Source organism: Triturus cristatus, chromosome 9 (assembly GCF_964204655.1).
Source record: "Triturus cristatus chromosome 9, aTriCri1.1, whole genome shotgun sequence".
Classification (NCBI taxonomy): Eukaryota; Metazoa; Chordata; class Amphibia; order Caudata; family Salamandridae; genus Triturus; species Triturus cristatus.
The window spans coordinates 444351803-444375909 of record NC_140592.1 but is presented as its reverse complement, the minus strand read 5'-3'; the positions used below and the strand labels follow the sequence as shown (position 1 = coordinate 444375909).

The 24107-nt window shown below is 46.7% G+C and overlaps 1 protein-coding gene across 5 annotated transcripts in view; it reads right to left on the bottom strand.

The window, feature by feature from the left end:
• The window catches only part of LOC146798109 (cytochrome P450 2F3-like), a 767041-nt gene that overhangs the window by 208312 nt on the left and 534622 nt on the right, over window positions 1-24107 (bottom strand). For all 5 annotated transcript variants that reach the window (XM_085625324.1, XM_085625321.1, XM_085625322.1 and 2 more), the window contains one exon: window positions 2778-2938. In XM_085625324.1, the coding sequence (XP_085481450.1) occupies window positions 2778-2938 (161 nt within the window). The remainder of the gene's footprint in view (window positions 1-2777; window positions 2939-24107) is intronic.

Genomic DNA, 24107 nt, shown 5'->3' with positions numbered 1-24107 from the left:
TGGTCTCCTTGGTACTCCTAGGCGCAATAGAAGAAGATCCATGGCATTGTTGAGGTTGCCATGGATGAATTGTGACTGTTCTACTTTTCTACAACTGTGTTAGCATCAACTTTAAGACCAGCTAATCCCTAGCAGTAACAAAATGCTGCTAAGAGTACTTGCGGGGCGCTTATCTTGCATTGCATTTTTAGTAAGTCACGCTAACTGAAGTGACGCTGTGAAAAATTGTCGATAACTCTGTGAAAATGTTGCTAACGGGACTTTATGGCAATGTGTATATATGGCAATAAAAAAAAAAGCTGTCATAGCATCAAAAAAATGATGCTACGGTGGCGTTAAATCCCTGTAAATATGCCCCATGGCGTTTTCTTAGCAAAGTTGTACTACCTTAGTCCTAACACCCTACGAGAAATCTCCCATGGTTCCAGGGCCATTTTTTTTTCAAAAACAAACTTCTGTTTTGAGTTTGTTTATCAAAAATAAAAAAGTTTGCTGAGGGGCTGCATTAAACATGAAAAATGCTTAGCTTTAGAAATGGGGGGCTCTAGTTGCCATTCGTTTGCACCTTTGTCCAAATAGGGACCCTTCCTTCTAGTCAGGATAAGGGGCATACACTACTGAAATAACTCTTGCTCACTCCCTTGGTAGCTTGGCACAAGTAGTCCGGCTTATCCCAGAGGCGGTGTCTAAAGCATTTGCACATATAAGCAGTAATACAGTGAAGACACTACAAAAGGACACCCCACCAGTTTTAGAAAAATAACCAATATTTTATCTATGAAAACAAGACCAAAACAATAAAACATCCACCATACAGTTCTCAGAAATCTTAATGATCCAAAATAGGCTTGAAAGACAGTTCCTTGAAGTTGATAGCTCTGTCCAGGGATATCACAGCATCGTGAAAACAAATCCAAACAGTTCTGGCTGACCGAAGCGTCGCAGGCCAGTTACTGTGTCAGGAAGAGCAGCAAAATAATACCTTTAGAAATGTAGGGCGTCGGCGACCTCTCAGTAAGCTCTGAAGTGCGGTTCCAGAGGTCGGTGCAGGAGGCATCAGGCCATTGAAGTCATACGCGTTGCAGATTGAACTCCTCGCGGTTGAAGTCGGGAGTGCCTTCGTCAGGCCTGCGGTGCAAAGTGCAGCAGTGCAGCGTGCGGTGCCCTCAGGTCTCAGTGCAGGCAGCCGCTCAGTGACAATCGTCCAGTCGTCCACCAGCATCAGTGAGACCAGGGCTGCGGTGCAAAGTGATGTGGTGCTCGTCACGGTGCTGGCAGGTCATGGTGCAAGTAGTGTCGTCGTCATTGCTGAAGCGTTGATGTTGGCTGACGAACTGGAGTCAATGGTGCTGGCGTTGATAGGCCAAGGCTGCGGTGTGGGATGAAGGCGGTGCATCGTGTGACTTATGAGCAGTGCCCTCGAACTACGGTTCAAGCAGCGGCATCAATGTCAGCGTGGAGTGGCTATGTCGGGGATACCAGGGCGGCATCGTGAAGTGCAGCGGTATGTAGTGCGGTGCGAAGTGCGGTGCCCATAGGTAGCTGTGCAAGCAGCGGCTGCGAGACGACTTCAAACCATGTTGTCGGTGAGACCAGGGTTGCGGTGCGCAGGGTGGTGCCCTCTGTGGTGCCTTTAGCACATGGAGTCAAATGCGGCATCAATGACGGCATCTGGTTGCTTTTTCTTCTGTTGCAGCACATAACACATATTTCCCAGTGCTGGTAGCAGATGAAGTTGAAGGTTATGCTGATCCTGAAACTTCTTGAACAGGGGGCAAGCCCTAACTCAAGCCCTTGGAGAAAATCAAACAAATAAGTTGCAGAAAGTTCAGTCCAGTCCTTTCTCTGCCCAAGATAGAAACAGCTACTTCAGGCCAACACAGCAAAGCACACAGCAAAGTGGTAGTTCCAACTGAAAGCTTCTCCAGCTCTTCTTCTTGGAAGGAGTCCAAAAGAGTTCTAAAGTTCAGGGGTCTGGGCAACAATATATATACTTAGTTACTCTTTGTTATCTTGGGCACAGAGTGTCTGTGCTCAGTCAAAACCAGTTTGGTTCTCACTGGCCCAGCTTCCTGTCAGGAGTTGGAGACAGCATTTTCCAAGGCAGACCATGACCATTCAGGTGCAAGGAAATCTCCCACCACTCGAAATGCGGTCCAGGTCTATTCAGCCTCGACCCCCCCAGTGGCTGTCTGAAGAGAATGCACATCCCCAGCCCGTGTCACTCCAAAGCCAGACAGTCGTTCCACAACCCAGGAGTGGCACACAGGATGGCTAAACAAGAAAATACCTACTTTCTTAAACTGGTATTTTCAAACACAGAACATAAAAATCATCTTTACTGAAATATGCATTTTTATATTCTGAGTTCAGGCATGCTAAACTCCATCTTTCTACCTTGTCCCAATGGGAAGTTATGCTTATAAGATGCCTGTTTCCAAGGCATCGCCATGGGAAAGGTCAAAAGATTGGCAACTATATTACAAGCTGTACTTTTACAACTCGTAATATGACCGGCAGTCCATGCACAGGTATCGCGCAGCGAAGCTGCGCCAGCAGAGCGGCACCAAACTCGTAATCGGGCCCTTAGATCTTTTTCATTAGCTCCCATGTGCATGACAGACAATGATTCTACAAGTAACACCTTCAAATGACCATGAGTACGTATTTAGTGAACCTATGACAACAATGTGAGCCTTCTTTACCAAGCTCAAATCATTTAAAGAATATTTTCACGGAACAAAAATAATTAGCAAGCTCTTAATTCCCACACTCACCATGCCCCAGGTGCTGCTCATTATCTGGAAACTGTTCTGGACACAACGGACCACTAGCTCAAAGTCTTCATCTTCATAATGAAATCGGTTCCCAAAAACAATTGAGCTAATGATGTTGGAAAGTGAGCGGCTCATGCAGAATTCCGGGTCAAATGGTGTACCTAGAGACAATAAAAGCACATGTAAAATTCACGAAATCATAAAATTTTGAATTTGCTCTGCTCATTCATTTGTTCTTTCCTGAGTTGCTGTACTAAGGATTCATGTTTAAAAGTGAAATTACTAATAGATGGATTTGGGGGATTTAGTACAACACTTTTTTGCATTGTTGATCAGCATGAAACTGTGAATAGTAGTCTTGCTTTTCTTGCCACACCCAAAACCTTATTTCCTTCATTGTTTATTATGTATATTACTGTAGAAAGCATTTGGCTTCCACAGAAGCACAATGCCATCAAACAAATGTATGCCGCATTTACACAATTAATAATGAATGAAATCACATATTAATGCAAACAAGCATTACCTGAGTCAATACATTACATGTTAATATCATGTACATTTGTTATGCTGCCAGAACTGGACTGCATCATCTGATTGAAAGCTGGCATTGTAGAATTATATTTCAAGTTTCAAATTGCATAATCATCGTTTTCAGCATTATAAGTTAAGAAATCCAGTGGTTTTTGGTCAGTGTTTTTCTAACTTTTTAAAAACTGTATCTATCAGTATTTATACAGTTGCACACCTCCATGCAAGAAAAGCGAAAATGCAAAAACAGTGCTTTCAAATCAGACCATGGCATTGGAAGGCCTGTCCAAAATACTGTGTGCCTTCTATCAAATTATAAGGCTGTGGCCAAGCACAGTTCAAGAAGTATCTGATGGAAGAGTTGACTGTGGTTCCATGTTGGAAAGTAAGCCCTTCCCCACTTCCAAATATGTGGGGGAACCGTGTGCTTGGCGAATGAGATTGTTTTTGACAGTTGTCTCTTTAACATTTAGCTATAAATGAGAGATTTTACGTTAGAACATTCATAAGGCTGATTGGAGAAATGCTTGCAAATAATCGAAATCACTGGTAATCACTCTGAGCAGCATTTCACCCACAATGCCACTATAGACAGAGATTCGCCTGATGCTATGGGGCTTTTGGGGGGGTAGCCGACCAACAGGGAGGATTGCACCCCCGGGTTTTTCGGGCCATGGTGTGGCCCAGAGCTCAGTTGGGCTCGTTGGGCATTATGTATGCTGTGTCACCATTTTTGTAAGGTGACACAGCAGCCCGTCTGGGTGCTGGGGTTTTTCAGTGTAGGAAAACATTTTGAGGTTTGGTAGTGCGTTCCTACCTGATGCCTAGTGATCCACGCGTAACCAAAGCCATGTGCCTGCTCGCAGAGGCACCGCACATGATCTCGTGGTGCTGGCAGCGCAGGAGGCGTGGCCAGCTAGTGAGCAGCAGGAGGGGTGGCTGTGGCGGTAAGGGCCTGTTCACCACCGCAACTCTGAGGTTCTACAGCAGCGATGCCGGTAGGTGCGACCTGTCACAGAGGGAAGTTGCGGCACCCGTAACAGGATCAAAAGGAAGGAAGCAGGGCACCGTACAGTGCCCTGCGCTCTAGTTTATTGAGGGAGCAGGCGAGGTGGGCATGGGGGCCAGTGATGAGGTCATAGCTGCCAGTGAGGCCACGCGTTGCACACAGATGCTAAGGGGGGCCCAAAAGAATATGTCAAGTGCAATGGTGGGTGAGGGAAGGGGGCTTAAAAAGGTCAAGGGTGGTGGGGATAGGCTGGGCACCAAGGCAGGGAGGAGGTCAATGACATGGCCCTGGAGGAGAAGCTTCCGAAGGGGGAGCAGGCCGAGAGAAGGAGGGTGGGGGCCGAAAGGGGGTGGAGAAAAGGGTGCAAGGAGGGAAAAAAGGAAAGCACCATGGTTTGTAAGGGCAGGAAGGGAAACATGGGCCTTGTGGGCAAAGAGAGGGTAGGGGAGGTGAGGCCTGCCAACAGGGGTGAGCGTAGGGGGCCAAGGTGGGGACCTCCAGCATCATTAGACCTGGGGTGTTGGTTGGAAAGGGCCCCATAGGGGCTCAGGTCGCGTTGGTCAGATGAGGAGGGATGGGTATGGGAGGGACAGTCACAGGCCCTGGGGAGGCAAGGGGGGAAAGGAGGAGGTGTGGAGGGCAGGGAGGAGTTGCAGGAGCGGGCTCTGCATCCACTATAGTGGCTGCCATGCTGGAGTGGAGTGAAGGGGAGGAACAGGAGGGGGGCCCCGGGGAGGGGTTAGGGGTGGGGAGTATACCACCTGCCAGGTTGTATACGTGCCTGGGGGCTCCAGCAGGGGGCCACTCAGCAGGGCGGAAACAGGTGAGAGAGCCAGATTTGGAGGTGCGCGCAAGCTGTGAGGGGACAGGTTGGGACGGCCCAGAAGTGGGGCGGGAAGGTTATTGACAGTGGTGTCTAGGTATAGCAGGAGTAGGCAGGGTCAATAACCACAGCTTGCCAGACCTTACTTTTTCTTTGCAGGATCAACAGGCACAGGAGGTAACGGACTTGGGTGAGTCACAAGCGGCTCTGCGTTACCAAGAAGAGATGGCATGGTCAAAGGCGGCCAGCCAGTACATGTCACGGGAAAGACAGGATACACACAAACATTGGTCGGAGGTGACCTCATTGGTACGACAGCCCTGTTGGGTCGATGCAGCCTCAGTGGCAGCGGCAGGAGAGACAGGGCAAGAGCCCCTGAGTGGGGCTGAGGGGCAGTTTATGGCCCAGTGGTACCCGGGGTTGGATCCAGAGGACAAAATCCGTAGTAGGCAGGAAAGGGCAGAGGCACAGGTTCACAGGATGACAGGTGGCAAGGGCAGTGAGATGCAGCTACGCACTTGAATTATGATAAAGATAGTATTGAGGAGGGGGAGATCACTGAGAACAAGGAGGGAGCCCAGGAAGGATGGGGCTGGCCACATTAAAAATGTGTCTAGTGGGTTATAGGCTTCCAAGAAAGGAGAGCTTCCAGCCCAGGACAGTGTGGTCCGACCACCTGCAACACTGGTTAGGCAGCTGGATCCATTGCGATGTTCACCTTGACTCCAGGTAAGGGCAGAAAAGGTGTGGTCAGCTAAAATTTCCCAAGGTCAATGATTCAGTGGGGACAGATGTGTACAGAGGTGATGCTGAGGGGGAGTTACGCCTGCTGAAAGGTTTGTTCGTAAAGGATACAGGGGTGTGCACTGAAGCACAAAAGTTGGAAGGGGATACGAGGAAAAGGGGAGCGTCAGGATGAAGGATGGGAGACAGCGACAAGAAAGGAGGAGATGACTGCAGGGAAGGACAGTGACGGGGTACAGGGAGACATGGTAAAGGAGAGCCATGAGATAAAACTCAAGAAGCTGCCATACATGGGGGTGACGACACCACTGGGAGCACATCATATGTTGACAACTAAAGAAAAGATTTCCAAAAGGGGAGTACGTATAAATGCTAAAGTTGCTACACAGAGACTTAAGGGTGAAAGAGTTTGAAAGAGGAAGAGCTGGAGTTGTCTAAGATGCCTAAGGTGCCCATGACAATTGAGAATTGGATGGCAGCTTTTCTGATATTTGTGAGCGTATATTGCAAAAAATACCTAGCGAGGTGCATCTCCCGTTTTGAATACAGGGACATGATCAGAAGGGGGAAGTTGACATATGGGGGTTACGCTTGGTCCCATTACGATGAGAAGTTTAGGGCCAGGCAGGTGTGAGATCCGGAGGCAAAGTGGGGTCCTCTACCAACCAACGATGGGGGCATTTAAGTTCAGGAAAACCACTTATACGGCCAGCGGACTATCGTTAGTATACCGCCCCTTTCAGAACCACCCCACTCGAGGGGGGGATATACAGCAAAAAACCCTGGTGGTGCGCAAGGGGCCTGGTTGCATTTAATAAGGGATCCTGCGTGGGGAAATACTGTCAATTTAGACACGAGTGCTCAAAGAGTGCAGGTAGGCACCCTTTGGTGCAATGCTTTGGGGCAGGATACAATGGGCAAGGGCAGCAGTTTAGCCAGGGTTTCCAGCACAGTGGGTCATTTCACGGGCATCAGGGACAACAGATGGCAGGGAGTGGGGGAGAGGAGCGCAAGGCTCCATGGGGAAAGGCTCATACACCCATTAAACAAGAATGCTTAGAATGCTGGCTGGCATATTATCCCTGCCGGGAAGATGCCACATTATTGAGCCGTGGTTTTCAAGAAGGGTTCAGGCTCGGGTATGAGTGGCCACGGTCCTCCAGTTGTGGTCCTTCAGTTGGGCAGACAACCTGAGATCAGTTAATGCCCACAAGGCAATTGTGCAGGACAAATTGTTTAAAGAAGTTGAAGAGGGGCATATGGAGGGCCCATTTACAGATTTGCCTATTACAGATTTGATAATTTTGCCAATTGGGGTGGTACCCAAGAAAGAACTGGGACAATTTAGATTGATACAGCACCTTTCATGGCCTGAAGGGGTCTTCAGTTAATGATTTCATATCAGAGGACTTGACGTCCGTTTCATATTCATCAGTGGATGTAGCCAAGGGATTGGTATAGAGCGTAGTAAAAGGGGCTCAGATGGCTAAATGTGACAAAGTCTGCGTTTCATTTACTGCCTGTGCACCCGGATGACTTCCAGTTGTTAGGTATATAGTTTGACGGACACATTTTTGTGGACAAAGCGATGCCTATGGACTGTTTCATATCCTGTGCCCTATATGAGCATTTCAGTTCTTTCTTGGAATGGGTGTTCTCGTGGCAGACAGGTAAAGTGCCGGTGCCAAACTACCTTGACGACTTTTTCCTGGTGGGCTGACCCAGTTCAATGGACTGTCAACAACAGCTGACAAGTTTCCAAGAGCTCATGGGGCTACTGGGGTTACCCCTGGCACCAGAGAAGACACAAGGTTCAAGTATGGGGTTGTCATTTCTGGGCATTGAGTTGGACTCAGTGGCGATGGAGGCACGCCTACCAATGGAGAAAAAATTACATATGATGATACTTATTGACAACATGCTGGCCAGACAAAAAGTGAAACTTAGGGAGGGACAGGTGCTGCTAGGACATGTTCACTTTGCATGTAGAGTAGTACGGACAGGAAGGCCTTATTGCAGAAGCTTGGGCAGGTCATTGGCTCGCCTTACGATGCCACACCATCATATGCGGCTGTCTGTGGGAACGAAAGTAGATTTACGGATGTGGCACACATTTTTAGAAGGTTTCCACGGCATTCCAATGTTGACACCCAAAGAGAGAGAATCGGATGTGCACATATACTCAGATGTGGCAGGAACTTGTAGTTTTGGGCTGTATTGGCAGAGCCGATGGTGCGCTGAAGAGTGGCCACGACATCGGAAGAATGGGGACAGGAGCATCACCTTTTTGGAGTTATATCCCCTAGTGGTAGCAGTAACAGTGTGGGCACAAGCCTTGGCACACAGGAATGTTCTATTGAGGGTGGACAACATGGCAGTAGTACAAGTGGTGAATAAGCAGTCTGCTAGGGATACACAAGTACTTAAGCTGATGAGAGTGTTCATACTCAGTTGTTTGAAAGAAGATATTTTGCTTCAAACCAGACATGGGCCACGGGTGGACAATGACATTGCGGACACATTGTCTTGTTCACAGTGGGAGAGTTTCCATGGTCTGGACACAGAGGCAGACAACTGCAAGATACCAGTGCCGGCGGAGAGGTGGTCCATAGGAGACAAAGGATGCTGCAATTGGGGGTAGGGTCATTGTCTGTCTCCACTAGGAGGGCATATAAACAGTCTTGGCTGTAATTCATAGACGGGGGCTCAGAAGAGGAAAGACGTGGGCAAGGGAAGAAGATGTGCAATGTATTTTGTCGATGATTGACAGATGACTGTCAAAGGTCACAATTGCAGGCAAATTAACACGGAAGGCTTTCATGAGGAAGCTCTGGTGATGGTATGCCCACTCGTTGGGCGAGCTAGGCAGGCGTATTCTAGAGGGCTGGGCTAGAGAGAAAGGGGCTAAGCCTTAAGTTAGGAGACTGGTTTCCAAGGCTTTGATGTTATGCTTGTTAGAGGTCATCCCGAGGATTTGCAGGAATACGGAGGAGAAAATATAGTTCTCTTCCTTAATGTCTTGGCTGTATTTTGGTGCTTTTAGGGTTTCGTAGCTGCTGGAAATGAAAGGGGTGCCAGGGATAGGATGGGGCAAAGTGGACATGCGGGAAGGGGTGATTGCAGTGAAGCTCAAACAATCGAAGACAGACCAAAGGGGAGCAGGGAAGTGGATAGTGATGGGGGCCACTGGTGACTTGGAGACATGTCCGGTGGGGTTGTACATTGAGAGGGTTTGCAGTGCCAGGCTCTGGGGGGGGGGGTTTGCAGGGTTTCAGGACACGAGGTTACTGTGGCGCTGCTGCTGTGGGTGATGCAGAGAGCTTTGTTGTTTTAGGGGAAGCCCCAGGTCAATTTGGAACTCACTCCTTTTGGATTGGAGTAGCAACGGATGCAGCGAAGCAGCGCTGGGAGAAGGACAGGATCATGTGCTTGGGGCGTTGGACTTTAGATCATTTTAAAACATACATTAAGTTGGGAGAGACAGGGATCTGTGATGCACAGTTTTTGCATGTACTTACGCATGTGTCTATTCAGGTGCAGTGGCGGGGCTAGCTAAGGCGGAGGTGTCCATCTGGATAGTTGGTCATTCTTTTGTTAAATGGGCTGAATCCCATGAAAAGATAAAGGGGAAAGGTTTGAACCTTGGTTTGGACATGTCTTTATTTAATATTTATTGGCATTGGAAGGGAGCATGCGGTGGCATGAGCTGATTTCCGGTTTGAACACTTTAATTAGAGGTAGGATTTGTCCAGATGTTTTGATTGTGCACCTTGAGGAAAATGACCTTGTAGTTTGCAAATGGCTGGCATTACTGAAACAGATGAAAAGGGACCTTCTACAGATTAAGCAGCAGTGGTCAGGATGTTATATAATCTGGATGGAGTTCATTCCTAGGAGACATTGGAGGAGGGGGGGGGGGGCAGAAAGACCCGCTGCAATATACAAAGCCAGGAGAAAAATCAACAGGGATATGAGACTATTTTGTGCGAAGGAAGGTTTTGAGAGAGCTGAGCATCCCGAGCTGTGGTATGCTGCAGTATGCTGCAGTTTATTTCTTCAGCGATGATGGGGTGCACTTGTCACGCTTTCGGATTGAGCTGTGCCTCTAACAGATAAACGAGGTCCTAGGTAGGTCTTTGGATATAAGAGGTATCCTTACTGGCCCAGATTGGGGGGGTCAGAAGGGTCACAGTCAGGCAGGGACTTTTCTGAGTGGCATTTGGTAATTAGTTTTTACATGTTTACAGGTTACATTTATGGTTGAGACCAATGTCACTCCTAGAGCAGGCAATAAGGGGGAAGTTAAGATAGGAGATGATTAGTTAGGTAGATGTTTTTAGAAGTATGTAAGAGGTTACAGGGTTAAAGCTCAACAGTTAATGACTGAGTAGTTTTTTTAAAATCGTTGCAAGAAAAGGAAAAATGGGGAAACCTTAGGGGTGGGGGGAGGAGGCAAGGTAGCTGAACAAATGTATAGAGAGGTTTAGTTTTGTAAGGCAAAGTACAAGATTAATGTTGTGAGGTGCACCTGTCTTCATTAAAGCAACCTTTTTCACACATATAGAGCATTTTGTGGTCTGTGCTGTGCCCGCTTTGGCTCAAAATAGTATTCAACCTGCTCCTTATGAGAGCTGTCCTTCCAAAACTGCCGGGTGAGGCCCCTACAGAAGGAAAGACAATCAATCTTGAATCCTTTTTGAGCTTGTTAGACCTTGTGAGTGAAGTATAACTTGAATGCTGCAGCACAGACAGCAAAGGGGCCACATCTGGGTATACGCTCTATATATTTAGGTTCTTACAGAGAATACACAAAAGGTGATGGGGGAAGCTTGCAAATAGTCAATCGATCAATCAATCAATAAATACTTTATTCAGCAGAAAGAAGCCATAAAAGATACATAAAAAATGTAAAACATACAAGAGAAACACAGAATACATCCTGTGGAGCAGCACGGTGGTCAAAGCAGTGTAAATAAAATACAGCCAACAGTAAAGTGCATTCAACATAGGCGAATATGAGTGGGATGATTCAAACAGATCCAGCCACAACTACATTCTCACAAATATCTAATTCATCATGAGCCAGATCATGTAAACCACATAAAAACAATAACCACAACACACAATATTCTACTGCTCTGGATCCCATGGCAGAAACACCCTACGGAAATAAAGTTTCTGCTAAGAGTTCAGCAATGATGGTGCCTGTGATTGCTGTGATGAGCACAAATTAATGCACTTTTGTGGCCAGGAACCTGACTTCATGCAGAAAACTTAGCCCTCCAATGATATTCTGCACTTCACAGCTGCTTTAAGAAAGGAACAAACACAAACATAAATATAGAGGCTGCTTAAAACCTGAAGGTGCAAAATGCTTCTCTGCACTTCCAATGACCTAGAAGTTCTAGTATTGGCTTGAGAAAAAGCAAAAAAAGGGATTATACATTTTGCAAGATAACAAAGTGCATCAATGTTTGATCTGATGAACCTTTTCATGGGCAGCCTGAAACAAAATTTTTCGGGGAACAGCAAGTCTCTGGAAAATACGGAAGCCACCACACTGTGCCATCCCTAAAACGGAAAAGAAGAGACCACTCCCATCGAGTAAGATCTAAAGTTAAATACAACACAGGTTCAGCTGGTGCTAAAAACACAAAATAATCGATTACAGAGTTTTTACGCAATTCATTACACAATCTCTGTAATTGGCAAAAGTCTGAAAAACATAGCTGAACCTTCAATTTGTCAACCTTTCTTTAGGTTAGAGGGAGCATTAAACATAACAGGCAGGCTCAGTGCATCTAAGGCTTTGAAAATGTAGCCCAACCAGGGAATTGGAAGGCCCTTATTCAGTGTAACACAGTAATAGTGTCCCGGTTAGAGCTGGCCTTGGCATTATCCAATACACTAGGACAAATTGAAAGTGGGGCAAACTTAGCTTTGTCAGATACGTACTGTTGGCTTAGCTAGGAATTAATTATAAATTGAGAGCTAGAGGGAGGGAGATGGAGAAACTGTCTGAAGATGTGATGAAGTCTGTGCAGAAATAATGTTGTAATAACCCCAAACCCCAGCACTATACAAAGCTGCAGATAAACACGGAGTGTTGTATATGTTCATGAAGTGGAAAATAGTCCCCCTCCCTTCAGTCTGAGGTAAATTAGATAATGGTCAGGCTGACCATCCATCTAAGTTTCAATCATGAGCAACTAATCTGTGGTTGCCAAGAACCCGCAGAGCCAAAAATGACCCTTAGATAGCTGAAGATGACGACCTGCCAAGAGATTGACCACTTACTGTTGGTTTGGATACATTTTTCCTTCCTGACCCACACACCATGATATGTGATTTGCCAAAATGTGTCACCAGATCTAGACTGCTCATAAAGGATATGAAAGACTTCATTAGAGTGCAAAAAGATCTCGAGGTCCTTGCCATAAGTACTGCATCGTCTGCGTATAATAACACAGGAAGTGGCAAGAAAGCAATCTTCAGGATGTCCCTAATAGCATTAATCAGTAATTTTGATATAAATAATAAAGAGCAGCGGAGTCTGGATACAACCTTGACGCACCCATTGGGTTAGGGGAAAAGCACCAGACATTTCCTCAGCTGGGCCAAAACCAACTTTTGCAACTGTATTTTCATATAGGCCATGCAGAAATTCACAAGTGCCATCTCTACCCCTAAATCCAGTAACATTAGCCAAAGTTTAATCCAGTTAACACAATCAAATGCTGTTGAAAGATCCATAAAGGTCAGGTAAAGTGGGCAACGATTTGCGATGGTATACTTGCCAACACTCAGATTAAAATTCAAACACTGTTCCACTGTGCCCAGCCCTAGGCAAAAAACAATTTGATGTGGACATAAAATGCTGTTATCTTTTGCCACAAATGTAAGACGTTTGAAAATCACCCTTACAATTATCTTAACAGGACTATTGATGAGGGAAATGGACCGATAACATTTTGATGACATGCAATCCCATTTTTAAAGATAGATACAATAGTGGATAAGGCCTATGAATGTGAACCTGGCCGCCAAGACCTGGAACTCCCTCCCGTCCGACCTGCGCCTGACCCAAGACCACCTCTCCTTCAGGAAGAAGCTGAAGACCTGGCTGTTCGAGCAGTAGCGGCACCACCCCTCCCCAGCGCCTTGAGACCCTACGGGTATGTAGCGCGCTCTATAAGTGTCACTGATTGATTGATTGATTGAAATCTTATTACACAATGAATTGTTAAATACGTTTGTGAGCAAAGGGCCCCACAGACCTGTATTACACTTTATGAGATCCATAGGGACCCCATGCATCCCTGGGGCTTTGCCACCTGGGCTTTACCTAATGCCATCAACCACTTCCGTTAGAGTCACAGACAAGTAGTTCCCCTAGATTCTCCTCTGCCTCCAGGTGATTGATTAATAGCACTAAAATATGAAACCCATTTAGAAGGCAGTTTGCTGGACCGCCCCTTTGCCTGCTCTTCTTCCCTGTATCCCAGAAATATTTACTACTCTTTGAAAGTGCAGTGCTTTCCGAGAGTTCCCAGTCCCTTCTATTCAATGCATCTTTCCTAGACTTCAGAGTGCTTTTATACAATTTCTGGGCTGTCACAGATCTTGATTGGATCTTTTGGGCTAGCTTCAAGAACCCTCCTTAACCTACGGTCGGACGCTGGGCAGTGACTAACAAACCAGGGGGGGGCACTCTTGCTCACACCAGATAGGCTTCAGCAATAAGTGCCTAATGCCCGACTTAAAATGTCAAAGTGGGCTAACATAACATCCCCACTTACATCCGCCTAACAGTTCCAAAATTACCATATGTGAGTCTTCAAAAGTGTGGCAAATGTGACCCCCAGTTCCTTCAAGTGCCAAACAAGCCTAGGGCTCTTATTAGAATACTGAGTGACAGGGATTGTCTAAACAGGGCGATTAGTCCTATGCACTGGAAGATGTCCTACTTCAAGAGTGTTATGATCCGTCCATTCTGTCTCTAAAACAGCAGCTTGTGAAAACCAAGGTAAAAGAATACTCGTTACAAAAATATAATCAATGATGAGACCTGACCATGTCTTCTAAAAGAGGCTAGCAAAGGCCATCTCCGCAAAACATATCAACAAGGTCAACAAGATCATGTGCTGCTATATACCTGCCTAACTATATAGTTAGGCTGAGGCATAGATCCCACCCTGCAGGACTTCAAATGTGTGACAAAAGCAAACAATTGGGTAAAATGAGCACAGACAGAATTTAAAAAATCATTTTGATAAAAATGAATCAAATTAAAATGAAAAGTGCTCAATTTGTCTGTGATGAGCAGGACTAAAAATGCAGAACTACCAGAATCAATAACAGCCACTTCCCTTTTCAGACTCTGGTTAATCCAGACAGCGAGACCACGCAAAATGTAGAGGGGTGTAAAGTATACAAACAAGTGCAGGATGGAATGCTTAAATTAATCTCAGCCACTGGTAATTACTCAGGCCACATCCCAAACCATCATTATTTTAAACATCATATTACCTCAGGTTGGACCCTACTATATGCAAATCAGTCTTGACCCTGCTCCAATCAGAACATTCCAGCCCAAACTGCCAATCCAGGTCCTCCCTGAACCAGAACACAATCAACCCAAGACCGGTTTCACCCTAGTTATGGGCTCATCAGTCAGGTACAGCTTGGTTCCATTGACACAGTGAGCACGGGACTCACATCTGGACATACCCGTCCCACTTAGGGTGACAAACAAGGTATACAAAAAAGTGATGGATGGAATGCTTGAATTGATCTCAGTCACTGGTATTTACTTGTGGTCGCATCCTAATCCATAGTTATTTTGCACACCATGTCACCTTAGTTTGGAGCCAGCTATATGCAAATCAATCTTGACCCTTGTTAGAAATGGGGTTTGTGGTTGGCTAGGGTATGCACCTAAGCCAGGCAGATCCCATCACTCTAGTTAGGGCAATTAAGTTACACACCAAAGTGAACCTGTGATCACCCTCTGGTAGCTTAGCGCAGAGCAGGCAGTCTTATCATCAGAGGCAATTTGTAAAGCATTTGGGCAACACACTCACACAGCAACACAATGAATACACCACAAAAGAGACACCACACAGGATTATATTACACTATATATAGTACCCTATACATTACATAAGCTCAAATTGACATAAATCATGAATACTGTGCATCCAATTCAAATATTAAGATGTTGCTCGTTATCCTGGCCAATGCAAGGCAAAAATGACATAAATCAATATATACTTAGGTCATGTAATGCAGCAGAAAAGCACATCAATAACAGTAGGTAAACACAGGCATAGGTACCACTGCACTTCTACTACCAAGGTTGCAGCAATCACTTTGGCCTGGCCAAAACAAGTGCGCAGGAGCACTTGCGCACCTACTCAACATGATATGGTAATTTGTAAAGTACCTCAAATAATATGGCCTTAAAAGCTGACCTGCTTCTTTAAGGATAGTTAGGGACTCACTGAAGGTATGATCATAGGCGACAGAACAGTGTGTATCCCCAACTGCGAGGAGCACAGTACAGTACTGCTGGGACTGCTTGGCTCTCATCCACGTAATCAGACAAATCACTACAGCACACGGCCAATGGACTGGGCAAGTAACTAGGGGATCAGGGTCCGCCTGCTCCAGGTGTACTTATGAGGTACCTGGTGTATTGAAGGAGTTGTTGCATGCTGTCCCTCTTCTGCATAAGCGATTGGAGGCACATGGTCATCGCAACTAGGCCCCACAGGCTGGGTCTGAGGATCGCTGTAGGCTCCACCAGCTTGAAGAAGGCCACACTGAGGGATTACCCTTGGTGCAGCACAGGTTTCACCTCAATCATTCAGCAGAAGGGGGCCACACTGAAGGGGGATATTTCATGCAAGGCTGTGGCAACCAAACGATATCAGCAGGTAGTGCTTTCACTTGGCACAGGGAAAAGGCTGGTAGAAAGAAGCAGGGCTTTCAATCAGAACTTCCATTAAGTCAAGTGTGGTGTGCTGAGCCCAGCACAATCATTCACTGCAGGGGGATCTTGAGTCCCCCAGACAGAGTGCTGATACTTGCATAAAAGCTTCTGCAGGAGTAAAGGGGGTAGCAAAGTCTTTAATGTCCCTGAGACCTCGTGGAGAACAGGGGACAAGCCCGCAATCCAATGGGGTCTTTAGTTCTGGGTCCTTGTAGCAGAGCAGAGGTCAGCAGGGCAGCTCAAGAAGCAGGGAAATAGTTTCTTAAAACAGCCAGGCATTGCAAAGTGGAAATCCTTCAGCACAGCAGCCTTTACTTCTGCATGGGGGTTTTCAGGTCTAGTAGTGTACTAAAAACATGGGGTCAGTTCCCCGGTACATATACTAAATATTTTTTTGATAAAGGGTTGACTTCAAAAGGAACCCTTAGAAGTGTGCAACAATCCCTTTCAACCCAGCTTTGGCTGCAGACGATCAGTAGGGGGTAAATCAGACCTTTGTGTGAGGGCAGGGCACAACCTATACATATGTAACATGTGACCCACCTCTCCCTCCCAGAACCCAAAAAGACTATCAGTATGTAAATGAATGCAGATGTATCCTGTGTCACACCCAGCCCTTTCTGTGTTGTGGCTGTCTAGAGCATATGCACAAAGTATAGCTATCACCCACCCAGATGTATATTGGAATCAAGCTGCAAAGCACAAACAGCCAGTAGCAAAGAGAAATGACCACTTTCTAAAATTATAATTTCTAAAATAGTAATGTAAAATTCAACTACACCAGTAAGCAGGATTGATCACCACTATTCTAAACATACCAAACATGGCAATGCCACTCCTTTCTGATTGGGAATTACAACTTAAAAGTATATAAGGGAATTCCCACTGCTAGCCTATGAGAAGAGCAGGCCTCACAGCAGTGAAAAACAAAATAGGCTGTTTATTGTCACTACAAGGACATGCCACACATAAAGGCACACATCCTACCTTTTACTTACGCAGCACCCTGCCTCTAGAACTACCTAGGGCCTAACTTAGTGATGATGTGTGTATAAAAAGAGGAGTTTAAGGGTTGGCAAGTAGTTTTAAATGGCAAATCAAAGTGGCAGTAAACTACGCACACAGGCCCTGTAGTGGCAGGCCTGAGAAATGTTTGAAAGGCTACGTCTGTGGGCGGCACAAGTGGTGCTGCAGGCCACTATAGAATTTAATTTATAGGCCCTTGGTAAATGGTATACCACTTTACAAGAGGCTTATAAGTAAATCAAATATGCTTAACAGGTGTAAACCAATCATACGTTGTTTAGAGGAGAGAGCACATGCACTTTAGCCATGTTTAGCGGTGAAAAAGTGCACAGAGTCCTAATGGCAATTAAAAAAAGGGTCAGAGAAAAAGGCAGAGGAAGGCAAAAAGGATGGAGATAACCCTGCAAAAAGGGCCAGGTCCAATAACACTGCTCCAAACTGAATAATCCAGCCAAAACTGACAAGTCAGGCCCTCCCTGACCCGGAACACAAGCAACCCTGGACCGGGTTCACCCTAGTTATGGCTCATCAGCCGGGTACAGCCTGGTTCCAGTGACACAGTAAGCACAGGGCCCAGGTCTGGGCATACTCATCTCACTTTGAATGACACACAAAAGTATTCAAAAAAGTGATGGATGGAATGCTTGAAATAATCTAAGCCACTGGTAATTACTCGTCCCGCATTCCAATATATTTAAGGTAAGTGTGTGTAGAAATGTGTAGTGCACAGTTTTTTTTTTTCAATAATTTTGTTGCAAATATTTCAGTGATATTATCAATGATGTCATATAAGATGAGTGATGTAATTTGTGCAGTAATTAGCAGTGCATGGTGAGGATGTGACTTAAAGTTACCTCAGGGTACGAAATATGGTTAACTGAAAAAACTATATCTAGTGAATTTCTGTGGTTTTTAGAATTACAACATTACGTTGGTACTGAGAAGTTCACCTAACTATAACCTTACTTTAACCTTTGCTTTTTTCAGTGAATTTCTAGTTTGGTTTTTCAACGTAAAGTATAATTTTATTAGCATACGTACAGCCAAACCCCCACATCACACAGGACGTGTGTGGTGGTGGTTTGGCTACAGGCAACCCGAGGCTGGTCACTGGCAACCCGTTCTGTCATGCGCAGCAGGGAATGGAAGGTTGGCCAAAGTGCCTGGACTGTGGCCAGGCCCAGCAGCCAACCCCCACAGGCAGCCAACCCTCCTTTACCCCTCTGCACCCAACTCCCAAAAGTAGATCTATCATCTTTCTCCAGAAATGACCAATAATTTCAATCACATTTATTTTTCAAAAATGACTCATATTTAATAAAAGTATTTTATGAAATACATGTATGTGATTCTTTCTTTTTGCACTGCTTTTATAATTACATTTGGAGGTGACAAATGTGAAAATAAATAGTCGGAGATACATTATTGTTTCATTAAGAAAAGCAAAACAATGATGTCTCTCTTCTAGCTTTTAACATTTTACACCCCGTAAATAAACCACATGAAGGCCTTGTATTTTATGTGATAAATCTTCAACACATAAAATGCAACCATAAAACCAGCCCCTAGGTGGCAGTGCAATCCCAGCTTGGAGCAAAAACTCCAGCCTGGGAAATTGCTTTGAAAAAAATATGGTAAGTTCTCCTGGGGTCATGGTGGTTCCAACGACCCGGGAGACTTATTTTTGTTTTCAAGATTTGATGGAGGGTCGCAGAAGTCCCTACAGCCCCCCACAACATGGTGATGTCCCTGCCCCTTCTAGGGACACCCCTGATAGCAAAATAGTTCTCCCAGAACCTTATGGGTCACTCCTTGAAGGAGCAGTGAATAAGAGATGAGTTGGTCATTTATTATTTACTTTTTGCTTTTTAGAAATATTTTATGGGTGTCCCAGTCCCACCTGGGACACCCACTTTGTTTTTTTCCACAAAGGGCTGCTGGAGGAACCCCAGGGCCATAGGGCCCACGCGGCCCGCCGGGTACCTGCAAGCAGCCCCATTTCATTAGGGTGTGCAGGCGCCAGAATCTTTTTACTTACAGAGTGCCAGCCAGACCACCTTATTCCATTATAATTCTTGGGGGCTGCAGGGGGAGCCGTAGGGCCCCTGCAGCCACGCCAGCTGCCTGGTCCTGCAGGAGCCTGCATAAAGTATTAAAAAAATAATTGCCATTGGGAACAGCAGAGAGAGGCCCAGGGCCCACGCAGCCCCTCCAGCTCCCCTGCTTGCACCCATCGCAGGTGCAGCGGGAGCTGATATTGCTCCAACTTCGCGGGAGCAGTATTATTTTCTTCCCGTGGGGTGTGAACAATCAAAGCATTTCTTCTCCCAAAAGTGCAGGCACGGAAATGCTTTTTTCACCCACTGGGCAGAGCAGTTTTGTGCTCCCTCCCAGTGGAAGAACTATACATGTTTCCTGCCTTAGTTTGTGGGGGTTGGGTACCCGGGAAGCTGTCACTGAGCAGACCCCAGGGACAGGGCTGGACTGGCAATAGTGGGCACCGGGCGTTTCCCCAGGGGGCCGCCAGGTTGGGGTCCAGTTTTAGGCTCCTGGGGCCGTTTTTGTTACCAGCGGCCGGCAATATCAGGCCCCTGTAACAAAATGGGCCAAAACCAGCCCTAGATAACAGCTAGGCCGTACCCCACTCCTCCTGCCCAGGGGGGACGGCTGAGCAGTTGGCCAAGTTCCATTTGTGTTCCCAGTCTGGCCCTGCCAAGGGGATGTGGTGCCAGGTGCAATTGTGTGGCTCAGGAAGGGGGCTGCGTTGCCCCCTACTTTTTATTTGAAAGACAGTCCCAGGAGATTGGGTTCCCGGGGCCACCACTGGCTCGGGTAAGAGGCCACAGCCCCCTCTCCTAATTTGTGTAATCACCCCAGGAGATTGGGTCACAAGGGCCTCTTGAAAGCTGGGAGGGGGGTCACATGGTGTCCCTAATGCCTCATGAAGGCTTGGTAATGGGGGCTGTGTGCCCCCTTTAAGATACCGGCCCTGGCATTTGGGGACCCTGAGCCCTCATGGAGAGTTGGGGTGGGGGCCACATTACCCGCCCGTAAAACATAACCCACAACTTCCTTCCCAATCCTGGCCCACCCACAGGGGTTAAGATATTTAGGATACCACACCACCAGGCCTAGGGGTTCAGGATATCCCCACCCTGCTCCCTTAGTCTTTTTTATGTTTTTCTAGGACTTTGGACTGGGTCTTTGTCTTCTTCGTACTTTTAAAATATCTAGGGGCATGGTCAAGATGGCGGATGGGTGAGAAGCATCCATCCATCTCTCATCCCTGCTGCTTCTTTAGTGATTCTCAGCACGCTCCCTGCATGCTCTAGCCGGTTCCCTCGATGGTGTAGGGGGCCTGTATTGACCCTGGTGCCAGTGGATCTCTCCAGTCCTCCCCGTGACCCCCTATTTGGCACTGGGAGGCATGGCCAGAGAGGCCATGAAGTCACCTTTGCTGGAGTACAGGCAGTCATTGACGGGAGAGCGTGATTTGGAGCCCACCCGCATCCCTTTGTTCGAGCGGAGCAACAACACTCTCAACTGACTCCCCCTCATTGTACATCGTATGATGTCAGTGTGTGTTTTCTCCCAGAGGTCCGCCCAGCTCTTCCTCTGTCTGGCACTGGCTCCTCGGGTGCCAGCACGAGAGCAGGAGTGACTGGTGGGCCCATCGGGGCAGGCACAGCAGCAGGCAGGTGAGTGGTGGAGCCCGGAATCTTCCTAGTATGAGGAGAGGCGGCAGATGTGCTGCATCCTCCTTCTCCCTACTGTTCTAGCCGAGGGATGGCACTGGACCCCAGAGGGCCCACGGATCTGGATGCTGTGAGCTGGTGCTTTCCTGCCAGGCTGCCAGGGAGGGGGGTCTGTGCCTGGTTGCAGGGGAGGCAGTCGAGCCGCAGCTCAACATGGAGGCCTGACGGCACCAGAATGACTTCATGGCCCCTCCCTCGGGTGGCCCTGTTGCCGGATTCTCCCTAATGGCAGAGGACTTACTTGGCCTGATCTTCTAAAGGCCTGCAGGCTTCTGCTTCCCCACGGTGGTGGTAGTGAGGCTCCCTGGCTGTCTGGGCCTGAGAGCGGCGGTTTGCTGGCCCTTCTGTACCAATTCCCCTACACTGTGCTTCACTGGGGAGGGTGCAACATACATTGAGGACTTCACCGGATACTCCAACGTTGGGACATATTGAGATCTAGGATTCCCGTGCGGCCTACTATTACCACGTTACCTGCTTTGCCCTAACTACTGATTTTACGGCTTTGTGCACCCAGGATGGGACCACTGTTGAGCTTTGAAAATTCATTCTTTCTTGGATATCTACACACACAGTTGGTTTTCTGTTTCTCTTTAGCATGAGTACCGTCTCAGCCCCTCCTGTGGTTTCTGTAGGCAGTTCCATAGTTCATCCATCCAGCCAAAAGGTTCTCACTGGGCAACACCTAGACCCTAGCTGGATTTCAGTTCCTATCTAGCACTATCTACTCACCTGGTGGGACTATTTGCACCTCCAAGAATCGATCTAGTGCCCCGCGGACCCTGGGTATTGAGGTGTGCCCCTTTCTCCAGCCTATGCCTTTCTCTGCACTTGGTGGGCCTGCAGTTCTCCTGGTATTCTACAGGAGTGTCTGGCCTACCACTGTGCTGCGATCAAGGTACTCTCCTTTAGGTCCAGCCTCAGAGTGGCTAACAATATGTCGGTGGTAAGTTAAAAAAAGGATCGCTCTCTCAGGGATATGCCCACGAGGCCCATATAGGTGGCAGCGGGCATTAAACCATTCATGATATACAGATCATCTTTCAGGATCAGAGGACATGAACGGCTTGTGACCAAGTCTTTTTGGGAGACGTTCTTACCTTGAAAAATTAACATGTCGATCTACAAACACATGCCAAGGACCTAGAAAATCCCTCCAGCCAGAACAATGTTCGTATCAGGGGTATGCCAACCCAAGCAGAGGTCTTAGATCTCAGAGAGTATGTGGTGGACTTTTTCGACAGATGCGGACCTAACTTGATCGAGTCCATTGTGCCATACCACTGAGGCCAGAGAAGGCCCCCATGCTGACAAGCTGGTCTGTGTTCATGACTTTGAACTGAAAGACAAAATACTTCCTAGAGCCCGGGTCTCTCACCTGATTCAATTTAGGGGCCATTTACCTGTAATATATCAAGACTTGTAGGCAATAACCCTTCAGGAACGCTGAGAGTTTTGCCCCATTACCGACCATCTACATAAAGCTGGTATATGCTACTCCTGAGGCCATCCCTTTTGGATCATATTCCACCTCAATGGCAAATTGCTACAACTACGATCTCTCAAGGAAGCCTCCTCCATGCTTGACATTACAAAACGTGCATCAGGGGACCACAATAATAGCCCTCAGGAAAATAAGACATGTAAGAGATCTCAATGGAAACGCAGTAAAGGCCCTTCCACTGGTGCAAAACCTGACTCTGCGACTATGGCCAAAGAGACAATAAATACTAAAGATGCTCTCTGGAGATGCCGACCACTCCAAAGGGCCTCGATGCTAGGGAACTACTACATGACAACTCTGTTTTTTCTGGCAGGAAGTTATCAAAGAGGTGGAAGGGTGAGTTCCTCTTTCCATGATGCTGGACTTCTCTCACGAATCTACCACGAGTTTAAAACTTCCTTTTTGGCTCACAACCAAACTTGCCTATTTCCTCCTGGCTCATGTTCTTTGAGAAATATCTTTGTATGATGAACTTATGTCAGTTTTATGTTTCTTTTCTCTATTTGTTGGTATTACTGCTGATGTGTATAGGGTTATTGCATTTTTTCATACACACCTCCTAGGCATCCTACACACAGTCACTCCCTAAATCTGTTGTATATTTTAGGGACCTAGGGCCTCATGTAGGTAGCCAAATACCGGTCGGTAACGGCCGATTTTCGGTAATTATACTGTTACCGACCGGTATTTAGGCTTTTGGTATGTAGGGGGACAATTTCTGTATTCGGAATTTACCGAATCGGTAAAATTACCGATTCGGTAATTTTACCGATTCGGTAAATTCCGAATACAGAAATGAGATGTAGGGGGAGTGTGTGGGTGATGTTTGGAGTCGGTCTTTACCACCAACTAATAGTTGGTGGTAAATGAAGAATGGATGTGGAAATGCATTTCAAAGCGCCTACAAGTGTGCAATGTGGCAGACATACATGCCCTTAGGGCATGTATGTGTGCCACATGTGCACACATGGCCGTTTCAGGGGTGCAACAGGGTGTCATTGTGACACCCTGCCACCCTTGCATGTGTTCCCCCCATTACCGAATCGGTATTTACCGATTCGGTAATGAGGCATACCTTCCCATCAATGGGAAGGTATGCCTCATTACCGAATCGGTAAATACCGATTCGGTAATTACCGAATTTTAACGAATCGGTAATAATTACCGACTCATTACCTACATAGCATTTACCACTTCATAAATACCGAATCGGTATGATTCGGTATTTATGAAGTGGTAAATGCAAGCCCACCTACATAAGGCCCCTAGTTTGCTATGTAACTTTATATTTTCCTATGTCCTAATTCAGGATCTACAGGTTCCTAGTTTTATTGTCCGTGGCCTAAACAGTCCTGTCAAGCGGGATACGTTGCTTTTAATTTTAGACTAGTCTTGCTACGACAAATTTCTACTTCAGGAATCTCATTTACTGCCTAAAGACACCTCCCACATGCAGTCATGCAGGTTTTCCCGACAGCTTTGGTCCTCAGGTCCCTTCAAGAGAACTGGGGTAGCTATCCTTCTCTCTCAGAGGTTTAATGGCAAATATTATCCACTGTTGCAGAAATCAGGGGTTGTCTGCTCGTCAGTTCAAATACAATGGGGCACTTTTTGCCTTACCTTGGTTAACATCTATACTCCCAACGAATGCCAAATACCCTTTATCATTAACTCTCCAGCATCTGCCTTTAACACCCCTGATACTGCCATACTGATTGGAGGAGACCTGAATTTAGTGATGAACCCCAACCTAGATCGCTCCAGCCATCATTTCTGTAAGACAAGTTTGTTCTGCCATAGGTCTACAATGGGAATCAGTGGTGGGTTGTGAGACATCTAGGTTCACCTCCTTCCCTTACCTAGGGATTACACTTTCTACTCTGCGGTGCATAAAACATATGCCCACATTGATCCCTTCCTAGCATCCTCATCTCTAGTAGCCCA